The sequence below is a fragment of the Equus przewalskii genome, chromosome 1 (genome assembly GCF_037783145.1).
Source record: "Equus przewalskii isolate Varuska chromosome 1, EquPr2, whole genome shotgun sequence".
Classification (NCBI taxonomy): domain Eukaryota; kingdom Metazoa; phylum Chordata; class Mammalia; order Perissodactyla; family Equidae; genus Equus; species Equus przewalskii.
The window spans coordinates 79,976,669-79,997,429 of record NC_091831.1 but is presented as its reverse complement, the minus strand read 5'-3'; the positions used below and the strand labels follow the sequence as shown (position 1 = coordinate 79,997,429).

Sequence of the window (20,761 nt, the reverse complement as noted above, 5' to 3'; positions counted from 1 at the left end):
TCCTCCATTTTCCCTCTGTCTAGTTCTGCCCTCTTCCTATCCAGCCTTGGTTAGGATTATCTGAATAGCTATTTCACCAACATCCTTAATTCTCCTGTGCCCCAATCTGCCTTCCAGACTGCCCAGGAAAAAAAGCAGTCCAGCATCTGTGCCGGTGCACCTTCTCTCTTCGTATAACCAGGTCCCTAGCTGGCTGCTGCCAGGGGGATGGGCAGAGTTACGCAGATCGATGCTCTTCAAGCTCAGGATCCCTCTTACGTCAGTCCCTTTTCTAGTGCTGCTTCTCCCTCCCTTCCCCGCAGCCCTACCAAACCTTCATGCAGCCTTAAGCTGTTATTAGACCCTACCTCTCTTGCCACTAGCAAACAATCATTTATTTTTCTTTGGGTTAATGAAAAATAGTAGAAATTATCTTCCTCAAATTCCTGTTCCTTGTCTTCAAATGTATCTGTGTCTACACCCGTTCCCATGTATGCTTTTTGAGTCTAGGCTCAGAGACAAGGCTTCTGTTCTCCTGGTCAAGGCTAGCCACACATCTGTCTTGAGGCCATCCCTTTTAGCCTCTTCTATGACCTTCTAGTAGGCATCCTGTCCCTTTCCTGGATCTTCAGCCTTTCGTTCTCTTCCCTTTAAACACCTCCAAGGCCACTGAATAGTACAGTTAAAAATGGTTACAATGGAAAATTTTATGTTATGTATATTTTATCATAATTTCAAAAAGTGGGATGATGATAAAAAAACAAAAAACAGGTCCAAGGCTTTTCCAACTTCGGAAAGCATTTTTGCTTTACCTGCTATCCCCCCCTCCTCATTTGGACTTTTCATTACTCATTCTGTAGCTACTGTCTTTACTTCCCAACTTCCTGCTTATTCAGTCTTCAGTCCATTTGTATGTTATGTAGGTTATCTTCTGACCCTATTACTAAGCCTTTCTTGCTACATCACTGTTTTAGATAACTTTTGAGTAAAATAAAGAAATACAGGTTAAGAGGAAATAGTTTATCCTAGTCCCACACCTTTGAGCCTATTAAATCGAGCCCTCAAAAAGTTAAGATATGGGGCTGGGTAGAGGATGATTGTACACTTGTGAATGTACTAAATGCCACTGAATTGTTTACTTTAAAGTGGCTAATTTTGTTATGTTAATTTCGCTTCAATTTTTAGAAAAAGAGGAGATACTTTTTCACTGCATGTAACTGGGGAAGTTGGGGCTCCAACATCCCATCCTCTGATGTTCTTTCTGTGCCTCATCCTAAAGCAGAGCATTCTCTTTGGGGAAGGATGAATATTATTTATTACTTTGACTTTACTCTTTTCAAAGTGCTTGTTTAGAGGAAAGTTAAAAGGATCAAATTAGACTTCCTTGAGAACAGAAACTGTGACTTGTTCATCTCGAGGCCCTTGACAGTCCTGGAACACTGCCAACATTTTGTTCTCGTAAAGATGTGGGATGCCATATGAATAAAGAGAGTTCCCTTGTGAGATCACTGATTTCACTAATTACCCTGTGATAGCGTGGGGATCTTTGTACCACTGTCCTATATATCTGATACCCTGAATGGTTATTTCAATATAATCTTGTATTTTTACCTTGTATATTACCTTGTAATAGCATTGAGCAAGCAGTGAAGTACTGCAACAGTCTACTGAAAGAAACTACTCAATGCATGTTCTAGGACACTAGATCATGGGCAACAACTTATTTTAGAGAATTTGGATGTAAGCTCGTTAAATTAAATGGAAAGGTGAGATGTTTTCTTTAGTCTAAAATGCTATTATAGAAACTGATTCTCTTCGAATTTCTAGTCTTTAAATGTGTCTAAATAGTATCATGTATCCACTTTTGTTATGTTGGAAAATAAATTATGTGAATTTGAGGAGAAAACATAGCATTTTTAAGTTATACAGTATTGATCCATTTGAATCTCAGTTAAATGAGTTCTGGCCCCTTTTTTTCCAGAAATTTATCCCTGCTTTCCTTTTCCTTTTAGCTTTCCAAGGAATCCCTTCAGTCGGCCGATGTCCTCCGAGAGGAAGTTTGTGAGATCTTGGATGAGATGAGCCACAAACTGCGGCTGGGAGCCATCCGGTTTTTCGCCTTTGCCCTGAGCAAAATATTTAAACAGATTTTCTCCAAAGTGTGTGTAAATGAAGAAGGTATTCAGAAAGTAAGTATTGCTTGTTCAAAAACAATCTCTTCCTCAACCCCTCACCATGTAGTCAACTCAAAGACTGACTGCACTAGGTGAGCAGGCCCTAATCGTCAGGCGTCTGGTCTGGCAGAAGAGGCTCTCCCTTTCTGGAGGCTGGTGTCTCTTCCCTTGACCTGCAGACCCGCAGGCTTCAGACTGCCACACTTAGTCAGGTGGGACTGACAGACTAACCTGATGTCAGATGTTCACAGAGTTAAAGAAGGAATAGAAAGGGTTTCCGTCTATGCTTCACTTGGCTTCTCCAACATTTTCTTTGTCCTTTCCTCAGCACTTTGGGGTGCTTTTCCTGTAAACAAAGATGTTTCCTTATGGTGCAATTATCAAATTAACATTGATATAAGCAAATTAACATTGATACAATACTACTAATACAGACCTTATTCATAGTTCCCCAGCTGTCCCAGTTATATCTTAGGTAGCAAAAGAATATCCTACATCGCATGTTACACTCAGCTTTCATACTTCTTTAGACTCTTTTCATCTAGAACAATTCCTTAGTCTTCGTTGGTGTTTCGTGATATTATTTTTGAAGAGAACAGACCAGCTATTTTATAGTGTCCCTTGATTTGGGTTTGAGTGATATTTTCTCAATATTAGATTCAGATTGTGTTCCTTTGGCAGGAATGTGTCAGAGTGATGTTGTGTCCTTCTCGGTGCGTTAGATCAGGAGCACACGGTGTGTTTGTCCCATTACAGGTGATGTTCACTTTCATCAGTTGGTTAAGGTGGTATTTGTCAGGTTTCTCCACTGTAAGTTACTATTTTTTCCCTTTGTAATTAATAAGTATCTTATGGAGAGATATTTTAAGAATGACTCAGGTCCTGTTTTTCATCATACTTTCCTCCACTAGTTTTTATATCTACAGATGTTTTTTGCCTGAATCAGTTCTATGCTAATGATTGCCAAATGGTGATTTTTTAATTCCATCACTCCTATTATTTAAGTTTGCTTTTTCTGTAAGGCAGAGGTTTCCTTATGAAGATTATTTTTATTCAATTATGGGGTTTTTGGGGGTTTTTTTGCTAAGGAAGATTTTCCCTGAGCTAACATCTATTGCCAATCTTCCTCTTTTTGCTTGAGGAAGATTCGCCCTGAGCTAACATCTGTGCCAGTCTTCCTCTATTTTGTATGTGGGTCACTGCCACAGCATGGCCGCAGACAAGTGGTGGAGGTCTGCGCCTGCGAACTGAACCTGGCCACTGAAGCATAGTATGCCAAGCTTAACCACTAGGCCACAGGGCAGACCCCCTATTCATGTGTTTTTTGTTTTTCCTTCTTCCCCCCAAAGCCCCCAGTACGTGGTTGTATATTTTAGTTGTGGGTCCTTCTAGTTGTGGCATGTGGGGTGCTGCCTCAGCATGGCCTGATGAGCAGTGCTAGGTTCGTGCCCAGGATCCTAACTGGTGAAACCCTGGGCCACCAAAGCAGAACACACAAACTTAACCGCTCGGCCACAGGGCCGGCCCCCCATTCATGTTTTTTAATACTTTCTTTTCTCTTACTCGGAAGCTCCTACCTTCATTGGCCTTTGTCCTCATGCTTTTTAATGTTTTGTTTTTATTCAGTCATTTACTTTACTTTCAAAGACTTCTTTTTCCTCCTACGACTATTTTTAGGTTGCTAACTTGCTCTCTGGATCTCTGTCAAGGAATGTTTGCTACAGTGTTTTGGGCCAGGGAATGTTGGCTGGCCATGTCTTAACTGATCACAAATTACCCTGCCTTGGTTAATTATATTGAAATTTCAGGAAAACAGATAATTCATTGATACTAGTGAATATTTTTGAGATTTACAGCCTGAGAAATGTATCTGGACGCTCAAATGCGTCCCTCCTAACTATATGGCATCCATCGCCCTGGCAGTGAGTCAAGTGTATAAATAGAGAAATAAGTTATTCTCATTTGTCCAATAATTCATAGATTCTTTTTTAGTCTCCCCAAGAGAAGCTTTGTTCTGTCTTACTATAGACAGCCAGTCTAGTGCAACAGTTAACAGTTCACTTTTTAATTCAGAGACTTCCCAGAACTGCCATTTATTAGATGCATGGACCATGTCACAAACAAGGAAGCTAAGGCTTAGGCCTTATTTACAAGTATGTGGTATTAAAGAATGCATGCAAAATGCTTGGTAGGTAAAATGTTTAATATGGTGCCCAACTAATATTTGTTAGTGATCATCACTACTATTGTGATTCATAAAAATATACATTTTTAAAACTCTTGCATTGTGTGGGATTGTTTAATTAGAACTCTAAAATAGGCTTTGTGTGTGTGGTAGGGGAGGCTGACAAACATGGTTAGTATTCCCTCTGTGCATATGCATGTCCTTCCATTTTCTGACTTGAGATATGATTTTAATGATGTGAAAACTGAAATTACTAAAAATGTAACATTTGTTTTAAAGCTGCAACGAGCCATCCAGGAGCATCCGGTTGTTCTGCTCCCTAGTCATCGAAGCTACATTGACTTTCTGATACTATCTTTCCTCTTATACAACTATGATTTACCTGTACCGGTCATAGCAGCAGGAATGGGTAGGTACCGTTTTTCTACTTTTTTTTAATTAGAAAAGTTAAAATGTTCACTGGAATGATTTTAACACTACTGAGGTATTTGAAGAAGGTGATAAAAAACACCTCTCCCGTCTTCCTTCCAGTCCAGTGTCTAATAGTTTGGATTATGTCCTCTATACTCGGCTTTCCTGTGCCTAAACATAGATAAGCGTATATGCTCATAGGGGTTTTGGTTTAAGTTTGAAAAGTGAGATTATACTGCCTATACGAATTACCTGCCTTACCTGCCTTTTGCTTCTTTTTAATTTGATAGTATATCAATGGCTATTTCTCTAGGTCAATAAATGGATCTAACTTTCTTTTTATATGTTTTTAAATTGTGGTAAAATACACAAGACATAAAATTTACCTTCTTAACCATTTTTAAGTGTTCAGTTTAGTGGCATTAAGTATATTCACGTTGTTGTGCGACCATCACCACCATCCATCCACAGAAGTCTTTTCATCTTGCACAACTGAAACTCTGTTCCCATTAAATACTAACTCTCCATTCTACTCTCCCCCTCAGCCCCTTGCAACCACCATTCTGCTTTCTGTCTCTATGGCTTTGACTCCTCTAGATACTTGTATAAGTGGACTCATCCAATATTTGTCCTGTTGCAACTGGATTATTCCACTCAGCTCACAGTCTTCAGGGTTCATCCATGTTGTAGCATGTGTCTGAATTTTCTTCCTTTTTAAGACTGAATAATATTCCATTGTATATATAGACCACATTTTGTTTATCCACTCCCCTGTCAAATGGATACTTGGCTCGCCTCCACTTTTTGGCTGTTGTGAATAGTGCTGCTATGAACACAAGTGTGCAAATATCTGTTCTGAGTCTCTGCTTTCACTTCTTCCAGGTATATACCCAGAAGTAGAGTTGCTGGGTTATATGGTAACATTATTTTTAATTTTTTGAAGAACTGCCGTATTGTTTTCCTTAGCAGTCACACCATTTTATATTCGCAGCATCAGTGCACAAGGGTTCCAATTTCTCCACATCCTCACCAACACTTATTTTCTGTTTTTTTTTTTAATAATAGCCCTAATGGGTGTGAAGTGGTATCTCATCATGATTTTGATTTTCATTTCTGTAATGATTAATGATGTTGAGCATCTTTTCATATACTTGTTGCCCGTTTCTATTTCTTCTTCAGAGAAATATCTATTCAAGTCCTTTGCCCATTTTTAAATTGAGTTGTTTGTTCTTTTGATCTTGAGTCATAGGAGTTCTTCATATATTCTGGGTATTAACCCCTTATCAGACGTATGACTCACAAGTATTTTCTCTCATTCCATGAGTTAACTTTTCTCTCTGTTGATTGTGTCCTTTGATGCACAGAAGTTTTTAATTTTGATACAGTCCAATTTATCTGGTTTTTTCCTTTTGTTTTCTGTGCTTTTGATGTCATATCCAAGAAATCATTGCCAAATCCAGTGTCATGAAGCTTCTTTCCTATGTTTCCTTTAAGAGTTCTGTACTTTTAGGTCTTGGATTTAGGTCATTGGGTTAATTGTTGTATATGGTGTAAGGTAAGGGTCCAACTTCATGTCTAACATTTTTGATAGCTATATATTATTCAGCCGTGTAGATGTATCATAATTTACCAGTTTTGCTGTTACAAACAATTTTACAATATATTTTTATGTTGGTGCTTTTATTTTTGTAAGATTGATTCCTAAAAGGAGGATTGTTAAGGCAAATAAATTGTTTATCCTCTCCCTTTCAAGAGAGCCAGGAAAGCTGGGATTCAAGCATACACCTTTGTTAATAAATGCAGTAAACAGTGAGGTAAAAACCGCCAGAGACTTAACCACTTTAAAAGCATTTTCATCTGTAGAGACGTGTGAGGAAGTTATTTGAAAATTAGGGAAAATGAAAAGAAGGACTGTTTTAAAACTGATGGTAAACTCTTCTTCTCATTCTGGACTTGCTTTATTTAAGCTGTGCCACTAAAAGAAGGTTGATATTTTTACCTGATAGGTAAACAAGAAAGGTGAGAGCTGGTTTGGCCTGGCTATCCACAGCATGGGGGACTCATGTTGGTCTGTCGTCAAGTTCATCAGCAGTCCTGACTAAAGAAATTGGCATGATGACGTTGTTGTGGTTCTCACAGTGCCTTCTGTTGCCCCCCACCCCCACCCCAGCTGTTCTGGTTGTAGGTCCAGAGGTGCGCGGGAAGGGCACAAGGTAACCTCCCAGCAAGCAGCTGCCCGGAGTCCCTTCTTCTCCATCATTCTATGAGATGTCTCTTTTTAGGAATTTTAAACTCAGAGAGTATAAGTATAAATATCATAGGGGTGTTTTACTTACATGAAATTTGAGTTTAGATTTTTATAGAAAGTTTCAGTATCTGCCAATAAATATTAACCCCGTCTTTATTTTCCAGACTTCCTAGGAATGAAAGTTATTGGTGAGCTGCTGCGGATGTCAGGGGCCTTTTTCATGCGGCGCACCTTTGGCGGCAATAAACTCTACTGGGCTGTGTTCTCCGAATATGTAAAAACGATGTTACGGGTAAATGCAAATAATTACCAAGTACTTTCAAGCTGTGTTTTCTTTTCACTGAAGTTTGCCATAAGATCTTATTTAAATTCTTAACTTCTGAATGACCGCTCAGCTATTTTTTCCCTTCAAGGAATGTGCATAGGCTCAGCAGTCTGTTTACTCTGTGCAACTCTCTTGTTCAAGTTTCACTGTGACCAGTGTTTGTTCAGAGGGCTGGGGAGGGGGCGGGGAAAGGAATCAAAAGAAGCATTTATCACTTTGAGAATAGGCAATGGGTTTTGTGTTTTGTTTTGTTTGTTTGTGTTCTCTCTTTAAAGAATGGTTATGCTCCTGTTGAATTTTTCCTCGAAGGGACAAGAAGTCGCTCTGCCAAGACATTGACTCCTAAATTTGGTAGGTCACTTACAGAGGGAAGAAAAAATATAAACCTGAAGGCTTTAGGTGTGATGTCATCAAAGCTGCTAATAGAACTTGACACATTTTTTTGCAAGACACTTTCTTTTCTTTCTAAGTGTAACTATTTAACTGTTTATATTTATGGGCTTAGTATATAAAGTACACTTTTAGTACCTTCCTGTTTATGTGCCTTGTTTTCTCTACTCTTCAATATGTATGTAAAAACTATTTCAATATGTATGTATGTATGTAAAAACCATTTCAATATGTAAGTAAAAACCATTTCTCCCTGTCTTTACAGGTCTTCTGAATATTGTGATGGAACCATTTTTTAAAAGAGAGGTTTTTGATACCTACTTTGTTCCAATTAGCATCAGTTATGATAAGATATTAGAAGAAACTCTTTATGTATATGAACTTCTAGGAGTTCCTAAGCCAAAAGAATCTACAACGGTATATAAAGGAGAGCCAAACTTGATTTTATTGGGGTTTAGAGGAATGCTGGTTTACGCATAACTAATTTCTGAATTTACTCCTTTTTGTTTTATTTTCCCCTGTTGTGATACTATTAGGGATTGTTGAAAGCCAGGAGGATTCTCTCTGAAAATTTTGGAAACATCCATGTATACTTTGGAGACCCCGTGTCCCTTCGATCTCTGGCAGCTGGGAGGATGAGCCGGAGCCCATATAACTTGGTTCCAAGGTGCAAGGCCTGTGTTTTCGTAACTGACATAGAAACAAGGGTGAAAATCTAGAAGTGTGAATTGTGATTCTTGAGTTGACCACTTCTAGGACTGAAACTGGGTTATTTGAGATTGCACATTGGGGAAGCAGAAAGCTTCAGTCAAAGAAGAATTACATGTTTGCCAAAAATAGCTGGAGACTACATCTGTCAAATATGCGAAATCAGGCAGAGCTCATTCTTCTCAGGGGAACCAGTACCCTATTAACTTGAAAGTAGGAAGAAACACCCCGTTATTAACAGTTCATTTGTGGGAATTGTTGAGCACTATTGGTAGACCAGCCAAAGTATGTACTAAGTATTATTTTTGAACCTAGAAAGGGTTGTATAATAATAATGGATGGGAATGAGTCCCTATTCTCAAGAAGGTTATAGTTTTATGGGCAAGGAAATACATTAGATTCTTTCAGGATGCAGGTACAGATATAAGTTTGGGTTTTCTTAATTTAGAGAATTATACATGGGGAAGTAAGGGAGACAGAAACCATCATTCATAATTCATAATAATAATAAAAATTCATAATTTATCTGTGGCACTAGTGGTCCCACAACAGCTAGTGTGCCTTGCTAGCAGCTTTGTCAGCTCTCAGAAGCAGGTGTCAGCTTTTTGCTCCCACAGGCTTTCTCTCTCTAGATCTCAAATTGGGTTGGCCAGTGGTTATCTAGTACAGAGTACCCTTATTGGCTACAGCTTTCACATTAAGCCACTTTATTATGTGGCTTGCTTTTAGGTCATATGCATATCCCTGCTCCAACCAGCTCTGGTAGGTTCTCCATATCATCAAGTTCAGGGTTTGGTGTCCATGCATGAAGAGTCTGTCAGGCAAGGGTCATGGCCGTATTTGGCAGGTGCCCCTAAGCTTCTCAGAAGGGCATTGTAGCAGTCAGAAAACTGTACAGCCTGTCCCGTGCAGACATGAGCAGTTATCATATAACTGATAAGAGTGTTCTACAAGAGTGTTCTACAAACACTATTTTTGAGAAGACAGAGTAGTTCATTCTGCTGAGGGAGGCACTGGTTTTCACGGAAGTGATATATCCTATTTATAAAGGAACAAAAGGTTTTTGCCCAGAACCAAGAATAATAGGACCCTGTTCCCTTGAATATTTTTATCACCTTTCAAGAGCATACCCTGGAGATGTATTGACAGGTTCCACTACAGTAAAGCAAAAGTGTACTTCCTGCACTGTGACCTGGTAGAGTTCAGTTGGCAGAAGGTGTGAGAAGCCCTCCAGAGGGTCTGTCTCCTCCCATTCCCCTCTCCGTTCACGTTTGTCTGGGTAGCAGAACTGTAATTTGTTGTTCTGTACTCTTCCTTTTAGATATATTCCTCAGAAACAGTCAGAGGACATGCATGCCTTTGTCTCTGAGGTTGCCTACAAAATGCAGCTTCTGCAAATTCAAAATTTGGTTCTGAGCCCGTGGACCCTAACAGTTGCTGTTCTGCTTCAGAACCGGCCATCCATGGACTTTGACGCTCTGGTGGAAAAGACTTTGTGGCTGAAAGGCTTAGCCCAGGCCTTCGGGGGCTTTCTCACTTGGCCCGGTATGTGTGTGGGACCTATGTGATGAGAATGCATGCTTTTTTACTTCTTAATTTGAAAAAGTTATGGCCTGGATATGAAAAACCTGTACAGGGCTTTGAGCAAAGCATTGCTCAAGACAGAAAGAAAACCTAATCTGTTTTCATCACTATAGGACATTGAACACAATGTGTTGATTATTTGAGAATACTTATTCACATGTCATTTCTCCCTGCGAGCCTTGAATATCTTGAGGGCCAGAATACGATCTCTTTGGCACCTAGCAGAGTGGAGAACAAGTAATGAACCCACTTGTTCTTCCCTCTACATGACCTCTTTTTATACCCCATTATGTTTGCCACCCATTTGCCTCACTAGATTGTATGGATTAAAGAGCTGGTCTCGTAGAACTTTACACAATTCTCTGATAATAACAATTTTGTAAAACCTTCATTGGAGTTATGAATACTGTGCTGGGTGTTTGGGGTGTACATGACAATAGTTAGCTCAAGTTGGTTTCAATCTGTTTGATTTAAAATTGTGGAGACTACAGTTGGAAATGCAGTCCTTTTCAGACCAGATAATTATTTATAATCAAGTACCTACTGTACTCATTAACCTGTATTGAGTACCTGGTCGCTACTAGATACTACCAGGGGTGCAAAGATGAACAAGTTTCAGCCTCTGTTCTGGAGGTTCTTCTGGTTTGTGGAGGGCAGAGGTGGGTGGGTAACGTGTAAACAGGTAAAGAGGGTTTGGTGAAATAAAGACAAAGGGCTATGGACAAACTGCAGAGGGTCACTGAGAATGCTGTGTGGGAGAGGGCCCACACTCAGGGACAATTTCTTAGAAGGGATTTTTGAACCGATCTTGATGGAAAAGTAGGAGTTCTTCAGGAAGACGAGCAGGAGAGGATATTGCTAATGTAGGGATTAGGAAATGGGAAATGGTGGGACAGCACTGGCTATTCCCTTGATGTGCAAGTGGTTTGCTAACGTCAGAACGTTGGCTGTGAGTGAGGGAGTGAGGGAAGAGAAGGATGTGGATGGCAGCTGGATCGTACAGGCCTGCATACCTGGGGATCTGACTGGAACCTGTAGGTTATGGGAAGCAGTTGCATGTTATTTATTTTCAGTTTTCCTTTTTTCTTTTTTACTCAGATTATCCCATATTCCTAAGCATTCTCATATCTAAAGCTTTTTCTGACACATATATATTATTATAATATCATATTACATAGTATATGAAATATATGGGGCCGGCCTGGTGCCATAGTGGTTAAGTTCACACACTCCGTTTTGGCAGCTGGGTTCATGGATTCAGATCCTGGGTGCAGACCTACACACCACTTATCAAGCCATGCTGTGGTGGCATCCCACATACAAAATAGAGGAAGATTGGCACAGATGTTAGCTCAGCAACAACCTTCCTCAAGCAAAAAGAGGGAGACTGGCAACAGATGTTAGCTCAGGGCCAATCTTCCTCACAAAAAAAAAAGCATATTATTTATGTGTGTGTGTGTGTATGTATATGTATATATATATAATATTATCATATACTGTATCATTACCTCGAGCAAGCTGCGACAGGGCAAATTAGTACCGAACAAATGTGATGGAGTCCAGGAAAGCCACTCCTCTCACTTGTGCCTTCCATGAAGCATTAGCAGAACTTGTTGCCCGGCTTGAGCAGTGTGCCTGCTTACATACCTCTGTCAGCCACCTCTTTGGCTCAGGTTAACGGTAAAATGACTTCCCTTGCCAAGAATATTTTTGAAATATCACCATCTCTTCATTATGCTTCTGGAATTCTAATTCTTCGCTATCTCCAGGCCAGTGTAGTGGCAGGTGGTGAGTTACCAGAAACTGTTATGGGTCCACTTCTTTAGTTATATTTGATGTACAAAAACCAGAAAACCCCTCAGCATCCCTCTGTGCTCCGAGAGGCCTGCTGGGAGGAGAGTGCCTCTTTGGTTCACCTGCAGAGTGATACTCTTGCCATCTTGGAATTGGTCTAAGTGAGGTTGTGTGTGTGTGTGGGAAGCATTTTTTAATATACTCATACACTAATCATGGGCCTTCTTAATATTGTTAAATTCACATATGTGATTTTCTTGTCATATAGCTTACTTTTACACAACTTTAAATTCCCTTGGTTCTGAGGAAGTGTTGGTTTTCAGAGTGTGAATTGATGTGCATTTCGGAATGGCTGCCAAATTTGGGGTAGATAAGAAAGTATGTTACATGTCCTTCGAGAGATTTGATTTTTGAAATAGTACTTTTAAAATATCCTTCACATATGGTATCATTAGCTCAATTGGTAGAACCTAAAACCAGTACTTGGCGCTTAAAAATAAATATGTTAGGTCACTAGCATTGCTGCATGCTAGGCCTAAGACTCCCAGCAGTGACCCATCCCATTTCTTTGCCATTTGCCTGAATGCATTGTCTTCGTGTGTAGATAATGAACCTGCTGAAGAAGTTATCCAGTCCAACATTCTTCTGCATTCCAACATCGCCAGCCTCGTCAAAGACAAGGTGGTTCTGAAAACGGACTCCGGAGACTCAGAAGTGGTCGATGGACTTATTTTCCAGCACATCACTCTCCTCATGTGCTCGACGTACAAGAACCAGTTGCTGAACGTTTTTGTTCGTCCCTCCTTAGTAGCTATGGCTTTGCAGATGACTCCTGGGTTCAGGAAAGGTAACTTTTGGGAATGTGGTCTTGAATTTTGGAAGAGACCTGGCTGTTCAGTTTCATGTAGGGAACAACGTTTGAAGCCTTATAAGGCTCAGCCACATGTGTGCAGCCACACCCCGGCAAGGAATGGGGCCTGTGTGCTCAGAAGTTAGGTTTTTTTCCCTAAATACATAGCCATGTGCTTAGAATTTGGGAATTGAAAGCGACCTAAGAAATCATCTAATCTAAACCTGTCCTTTTATACATAAGGAAAATCGGGCCTAGAAACTTACGTGACCACTTAAGGAAGGATCTGGGATTAGGGCACAGTTCTCCAGTTCCTGCTTTGATGTCCTTTTTGTGCGGTACCAGTTCTCTCACTGGACAGAAGCAGACGGGGTGACCAAACAAGCCAGCAGCGTGTGAGTGCTCACTAGATGCATGGGAGCATTCTAGTTGCCATGAGGAGTGTAGACATGAGTCAAACAGTTTTTGTTCACAGGAGCCTGTAGTCAAGGCCAGGAGTCTCTACCCAGACTACACGTTAGAATTACTGGAGGGTGAGCCCCACTCCCAAAGGTATGGATCCAACTGGTCTGGAGTGTGGACCAGACATTGGTGTTTTTGTTTTTGTTTTTCAAAGCTCTGTAGATAATTCTAAGGAAAGCTCCGGGTTGAGAGGCACTGGGCTCAGTCCCAGCCCTTTAGCCTTGGAAGGAAGCTCAGAGGTCCTGCGTCTGTGCCCTCATTTTGAGAGTGAGGAAACGGGCCCAGAGAGGTCAGGTAATTTAGTTCAGGACACAGAAAATTCGCATCTTGACCTTAGTTCTATCTGAGGTTTCTTACATTAGAATTCATCTACAACTAAGGGCCACATGCAGGGTCTTCTAGAATGTTATGAACACTCTGAAATTGGAGGCAACATTTTGTATCCATATGTATGTGTATTTTTCTAATGAGAAAGTTGGTAGCATATATCAGAAAGGTGGAGCCTCTGTAGTTGATGGGCAAGGTAGACCTACGTGTCTGGAGAATAAGACAGTATCTTCTACTCTTGTGTGCTGGGGTATTCTAGCGCTAAAGATATAGTAAAGATATCAGGAAATATGAGTATAGAAGGGAATGAAGAAATCTCTTCCTTTTCTTTTCTACTAGGGAACCATGGGTAGGGGACAGCAAAGGACTCTGGATTCTAAGGACTGTGGCGTCCTGTTCATTTCCAGACTGACTGCTAGAGGCCTGGTTGTAATTTAGAGTCAGCCGTTAACACTATCCTAGACTGTAGTTTGCTCTGTAGGTAAAATTTGGGTTAGTTAAAGCTTCCTTTGGGGACCTTAATTCTTGTCCGTGGTATATTAGTATGTCTTTGAAATGCTGCATTTTGGAGTACCATGGACTTCTTGGTACTCTCCGAAAGTTTTAAAAGCAATGTTGTAATTTTATGTAATAAATTTATTTCCAGAGGATGTCTACAGTTGCTTTCGCTTCCTACTCAATGTTTTTTCAGATGAGTTCATCTTTCTTCCCGGAAACGCACTAAAGGTAAATGCTTACAGGCAAAGAGCAAGCGTGTTTGCAGTGTGAGTCCTGGAGACGTTAGGCTGGGATTCACAATGTGTCATCCCTTTCTTCAAGGCTGCGTGCAGCAGAATTAATGAGAAACTTGGACACTCACACTTCAGCAAACTCTTATTTTGACTCTTGGTCAAGTTTAGTCAATAATTTAGGCATTATTTGGTGAGAGGAGAGTCATTCTTTGAACCATTAGTGCAGGTACCATAAATAAACCAACTCTATTTTGTTAAAATTTACCAACCAGCACACATTTTTCTGTTAGCAACTTGTTGAAATGAGTTGGGCCTTTTGCTTTGAGATTAGAGAGCAGTGGTCTTGCCTGGTGGTATAGACAACTGTAAAGAATCGGCCTCCCATAGCTGGACTGCTGGTTAGCTGGAACGGGGCCGGGGGGTGAGACAGGATAGACAGAAAGTGGGTTAGATTTCTGTATGCTGTGCTAAGGAGCACAGGTTCCATTCTGTGGAGGAATTTTTGCGCATACGCCTAATTCTAAGTATTTTGAGGACTTGTATGCACTTTCTATTTAAATTTAAGGGGTATGGCTGTGCAAAGTGAAAGAAAATCCACCACCTAAGTCATGACTTCTAAGGCTCATACAGTTTTTGTGTGTTTGCTGTGTTTGAGATTTCAGGTTTTGAGTGTTAGAACAAGTTTTCTCTGGCTACAGGCTGACAACCACGACCGTCCAGGAAGGGTGGAATTAGCGGGCGTTCTCCTGTCCTGAGGGCACGTGACTGCATGTACTGAGAGCAGCCGTGTCCTCTTAGCCCCAGTCAGTGCGTGCATTCTGTCTTCTCTCTTCCCCTTCCAGGACTTTGAAGAGGGCTGTTACCTGCTTTGTAAAAGTGAGACCATACAAGTGACAACAAGGGACATCCTAGTTACGCCGAAAGGAAATACTGTGCTAGAATTTTTAATAGGACTCTTTAAACCTTTTGTGGAATGTTATCAGGTATGTAAATCTTTTGCAAGTTCCCCTTCATCCTCCCATATCGAATTTAAGGAAGACTTCCCACCCTGTACTTCTGGTCTCAAGGGCAAGTATTTTCCCCAGGTGGATGGCAGAATTAGAGAGATTGGTTAATAGGATGAGTGATTCCGCCTCTCAGGTAAGACCTTGCTTCTTGCTTACAGGAGGTTTGGTCTATTACAGAGCCAAGAGGATAACAGCTCTAGGATGCCATGAGCACAGTATTCCTGTCACGACAGTTATACCCAAGCACTGTTGAACTGTATCTTATATCTTTTGTTCATAGCATGTAGCAAGGTGTTTGATACATAGTAGGCACTCAGTAAATGCAAGATCTGAATGATACATAAAGTCACTTATTTATATTACTAACTGCTCATGCTGGAAGGGAAAGAAAAGGTTCAAGTGCAGGTATCTGAGAGTTTGTCAGAGCTCTAAGGAGGGGTTAAAGACAGGGGATGGTATACACGCCCAGCAGGAATTGTGCCAGGATTCAGAGGGAGACGGGGAGTTTGAGATGGAACCTTCAGAGGGGCCCGTACATATTTGGGAGAAGAGGACTCTGGCTCTCCGCTCTGTGTGCTGGTTAGAGGCACCCGGGACCACCTTCCTGGCAGAGCAGTGCTGTGGGCAGTGAAAGAACCCATCAGCCTCCTCACACAGAGTCCAGCACTTAGTAGGTGTTTAATAAATGCTCCTTCTACCTGTAAGCACCTTTTGACAGTAGAAATCATCAAGTATTTTAGCTTAAAATACTCATTATTAGCTGTTTTTAGAGAAAAAACAAAGTTAGAAAAAATCTGGCCCCTCTCTTCCTAAGCAGCGTAAGATATATTAAGCTGACAGTAATTTGCTTAACTTGCAACCCCTTAAAGTGAGAAATTATATTTTAATAAATGTCAATACTATTTCAAATTCTTTTTTTCCTTATGGTAAACACTGATATAAGCTCAAGAGAGACCTCCTAAAAACTCTGTAGCTTTTCTGTGCTCAAACCTTGGAGGGTCTTTATTCTGCGCTAATATAATGTGTCATTCTGTTAAGAGGCAAGGTGAAATTATTTACTGTTGTATTGTATTTGTCTGCCCTTTTCCTCTTTCTGTTCCTCTCATCTTCCCTCTTAAAATCAGATAATCTGCAAATACCTCTTGCATGAAGAAGAAGACCACTTCACTGAGAAACAGTACTTGGCTGCAGTTAGAAAATTCACAGGTCGTCTTCTCGATCAAGGTTAGTCACAGCTCCGTGGCTGCTGAGTTCTCTTAGTGGAGAGGAAAAGGTGGTCCGCTGACTCTTCCTCCCGCTCTGTCTTAGGTGCCTCGCAGTGTTATGACGTGTTATCTTCCGATGTACAGAAAAATGCCTTAGCAGCTTTTGTGAGGCTCGGGGTGGTAGAGAAGAAGAAGGTGTAAGTATCGTGCAGACCCCCATGGGGGCAACGGGGGCTCCGGGGTGGTCATGGCTCACAACAGTTGATCGCGAGAGGGAGGGAGACGTGTGATCTAGTAATCAGGGCATTGTGCTTACTCATCCATCTCCTGATAGTTAAGTCAGTATGAGTTGCCATGCAAATTTTATGTGTGGTTGTGAATAAAAAAATGTTGAAGCAAAGAAAGAAGGTGTTTTAGGCCAGCATTTTGGCTTTGACCTAACATTGAAATTTATGGATTAATTATAAGAAAGATTTTTGGGGGAGTGTAGTGTGTGTTTATATGCTCTTACATATACACACATACATATGTGTGTGTGTAGCTAGATAGACAAATATTTACTCTTCTGAGCGAATGAATTTGAGTGATAAAGCATCATGGGTAAACTCTCCCAGTATCGCTCTTATGTGGTCAAAAGAATGAAGCACGAAGCCAGGAAGTAGGACAGGGGCAAAGGGCCTTTTTAATTACTTAAGACTGGTTTTGAAGAAGACTGTTTAAAATTAGTCTTACTATATAAACAATGAAAGTTGTCTTTTCCCCCTAGTTTATGCAATAAGAAAGCTTATTACTTTTTCTCCTAGAAATAATGACTATATATTTAATGTGAATGAACCTGCCACAGCAAAATTAGAAGAAATGCTTGGTAAGTACAGTTTAATGCAACATGATGGGTTTTCACATTGTGTTTATCATCAAATAGTAAAATAAGAAAGTATACTATGGCACAAAATATGTTATCAAAATGAACAATGGAGTTTTAATATAAACAGAAGTATTTATATTATCTAGAATTTTCTCTAGGAAAAGGAGTAAGTGCAAAGAAAATTAGCAGAGAAAACACAACAAGCATAAAATAGGCGGTCTTACACAACATAAAAATTGTCAGCTCCTAACGTAACTGATCAGGGTCTGAGATCTAGACTCTTCACGTCTAGTCTTGGTGGACATGGAGAAAAGGCCTGTCATTGTAGTCCTTGCGTTCGTTCTCTGCCTCTCCACTCTCAGACCCCTTCTTTCCCAGGTAAGCACTTGGGGTCCGTGTCCACATCACAGAGACTTTCTGAACTCAGAATTAGGGGCTGATAGCACATCCTTGGGAAAATAACCCAACCCTTGCTCTTCTCCAAATCCTGTCAGCTTATAAAGAAATAGTCCAACCCAAAAAGGCAGGGGCATTTGTTTATGGTATACAGTAAGAGTCAAGAGTATTGATATAAACAAAGATATAAACGATCGGAGGAGGTAGTGAACACTTCTCATACGAATGATAGGGTAATCTTGGGAGGGTGTTAACATTTGAAAAAAATAATTATCTGCTGATTATATTGAATAAGCACTAAATCATTGAGTAGATATGCTTACAAGTAGTGTTTTTGTACCTAATCTTAATTTAGTACATTTGTCAAAGCTGCATGGAAGAGCTTCAGATAGATGTCTGTTGGGGTTAGGGGCAAACCAGGACAGGGCATATGGTTAAAGGAGAATGCTTGAAGAAAAAGGGTAGAAGGGCAAAGGACTAGTTGACATAGATAGGGAAGGTGAAAATACTAGTTTCTTACTGAAGAAAATATGTAGGTTGAAATCCCAGACTTCTATTTATATAATGCCTGAGATCTCAGACTATGTAACCTTGAAACTCAATGTTGAGTTTGGTAAGAGGGGCATGTAGCTAAAACAAACGCAAGCACCTTCATCCTGTGAGGATGATAGACTTGATTTCTTAGTCGTGGAAGCCAAATGTAATGTGGGTGTGAACATACTGGAACATACTGGACTTGAAGTTCAGAAAACACGACTGGGCTCCAATCCTGGCTCTGCCCTGGCTGGGGGGCAATGGCTGTGCCCATCACCTCTTTGAGACGCTGCTGCTTTTCCGATAAAGGGGGCTGGTGTCTCCATTGGTGTTTTGTCAACCTGTAAATCTCTGCTCAAGAGTCAGGTGTTTCTCTTTTGCCAGTGGCTTAAACAGTTGTACAAGGAAGGGCAAACTCAACATCATTTCATGCGCTGTCTCTCTTTTTTTATCTTAGGTTGTAAGACACCAGTAGGAAAACCAGTGACTGCAAAACTTTAATAATTGCCAAAGAGTTATGGAAAATTTGGTCACAGAATTACTGTCATCCAAGGACTCTTCAACAAACAGGGAAGTAAAGGAAGAGACCCATCTTCTCGTACTTCGTAAGACTTTGAGAAGTGTGGGCTCACTAGAGAGGAAGAGATAGGTGATCAATGTAAGCAATCAGTGTCGTCTTCTCCGCCACAATGGTTAAAAAGGCATTTGTATCCAACTCTGTGTGTGTTTTAAAATAAAACAGTCTTTTGGAAACATGTTTGGAAAAACAAAGCCCAGTTCCTACTTCACTAACACTTTTTAACTTATTACAGGTGTTAAACTTTTCTGTTGACTTCTGAGTTAAAGCGTGACATCAACACTAAAGACCTTGGCTATCAGAAGAAAAGTACTGGAAAGGGCATATCTTGCATTTCTCATGGCTTTCTTTAATTAAAGTTGCCCCAAACAAGTACAAGTTTGACAGAGATATGATAAATTAGCTGGTTTACATTAAATTTTGGCACCCAAGGGCCTTCATCAATGAAACTGAATTAGAGAAAGTGTGTGCAACAGAGGGAAGTTGTGTGATGTGTCATCAATAGGCTGAAGAATTCAAGGCAAGAAAACTTTGAGATAAGATGGGTGAACACCAAAAACCTGGATGGCTAGCCACTTCTGGAAGTGACATTTAAGCTGAGAATTAGGAGGAGCAGGAGCCAGCCCTCGAGGCGTGGAGTGGGGGTGACAGAGGACGGGACAGAAGGGTGGGGTGTGTAGAGAGAATAGTGGTCAGCATGTCCTGGGATTGGGTCTAGAGGACCTGAAAGACCAATGCAGCTGAAACAAGAGTCATGGATGGTGACATTAAAAAGAAAGGCAGGGGGCCGACCTGGTGGTGCAGCAGTTAAATTTGCACGTTCCGCTTCTCGGTGGCCCGATGGCTCTGCTTGGCAGAAGCCATGCAGTGGTAGGTGTCCCATGTGTAAAGTGGAAGAAAATAAGCATAGATGTTAGCTCAGGGCCAGTCTTCCTCAGCAAAAAGAGAGGATTGGCAGTAGTTAGCTCAGGGCTAATCTTCCTCAAAAAAGAAAGAAAGGCAGGTGTCTTAGTCTGCTTGGGCTGCCATGATGAGGTACAGAGACTGGGCGGTTTGAACAGGAGAAATTTGTTTTCTCACAGTTCTGGAGGCTGCAGGTCCAAGATCAAGGTCAAGATCGTTGGTCTGAGGTAGACTTCATTCTGAGGCCTGTTTCCTGGGCTTGTAGGAGGCCACCATCTTGCTGTGTGCTCACATGACCTCTTCTTTTTGCACATGGAGAGACAGCAAGCTCTCTGGTGTCTCTTCTTATAAGGGCACTAGTGCCATCAGACCAGGGGCCCACCTCGTTACCCCATGTAGCCCTAATCACTTCTCGAAGGCTCCATCTCCAGATACAGTCACATTGGGGATGAGGGCTTCAACATCTGAATCTGGGGGCCACAGTTCAGGCCCTAGCAACAGGGGTCAACATATGCAGGGACCTAGAGACTCTTGTAAAACATTTGAATTGGAATATATATGCCATGGGAAATGTTGAAAAGTTTCTCAACGTGCTTCTAGGACTACGTGTATCCAGATTCCTGGAATGTGTGTTTGTTCCCCAGAGGCCAGGCCGTTCCTGCTGCATATTCAGGTTGGGGAGCCATTACACTAGTCCATGCATTGGTGGCGGAGTGGCCTGTGTGTGGCTCTACTTGTTGGGGAAGCTGGAGAAGATGCGTGTGTGTTGAGACAGACTAAAAGTTGAGGGGTCTCAATTGAATAGTGTTCTCGGCTGAGGATTCTGTGTCATGCCAGCTAAACAAGGGCACTGAGTTGCTGCCCTCCAGGGAGAGACAAGGTGTGTCTAGAGCAATTGGGAGTCTGGAACCCTGGCCAATTCTTGTTGAGTAGTTGTGCCTTAGAAAGAATCCCCATATACCCAATTTGGTTATTTGTTTTTCTCTTCCATGACACTCATGCTGTGCATATAAATATTGAAGACTGAGTAAGATGACTTTTACTTACTTTTAGATCTGTTTGTAATACGTTTCAGGCTTGGGGACAAAGACTTGGAGTTTTGAGTG

General features: G+C 41.0%; 1 protein-coding gene across 2 annotated transcripts in view; it reads left to right on the top strand.

The window, feature by feature from the left end:
- Positions 1 to 18,932, top strand: part of GNPAT (glyceronephosphate O-acyltransferase) — a 33,501-nt gene extending 14,569 nt beyond the window's left edge. For both annotated transcript variants that reach the window (XM_008524800.2, XM_070615052.1), the window contains exons 3-16: positions 1,992 to 2,168; positions 4,618 to 4,747; positions 7,162 to 7,289; positions 7,598 to 7,673; positions 7,978 to 8,129; positions 8,249 to 8,379; positions 9,742 to 9,965; positions 12,403 to 12,645; positions 14,084 to 14,163; positions 15,011 to 15,151; positions 16,300 to 16,399; positions 16,484 to 16,577; positions 17,184 to 17,245; positions 18,633 to 18,932. In XM_008524800.2, coding sequence (XP_008523022.1) covers positions 1,992 to 2,168; positions 4,618 to 4,747; positions 7,162 to 7,289; positions 7,598 to 7,673; positions 7,978 to 8,129; positions 8,249 to 8,379; positions 9,742 to 9,965; positions 12,403 to 12,645; positions 14,084 to 14,163; positions 15,011 to 15,151; positions 16,300 to 16,399; positions 16,484 to 16,577; positions 17,184 to 17,245; positions 18,633 to 18,676 — 1,782 coding nt within the window. In that variant the 3' untranslated portion in view covers positions 18,677 to 18,932. The remainder of the gene's footprint in view (positions 1 to 1,991; positions 2,169 to 4,617; positions 4,748 to 7,161; positions 7,290 to 7,597; positions 7,674 to 7,977; positions 8,130 to 8,248; positions 8,380 to 9,741; positions 9,966 to 12,402; positions 12,646 to 14,083; positions 14,164 to 15,010; positions 15,152 to 16,299; positions 16,400 to 16,483; positions 16,578 to 17,183; positions 17,246 to 18,632) is intronic.
- The last annotated feature ends 1,829 nt before the right edge of the window (positions 18,933 to 20,761 follow it).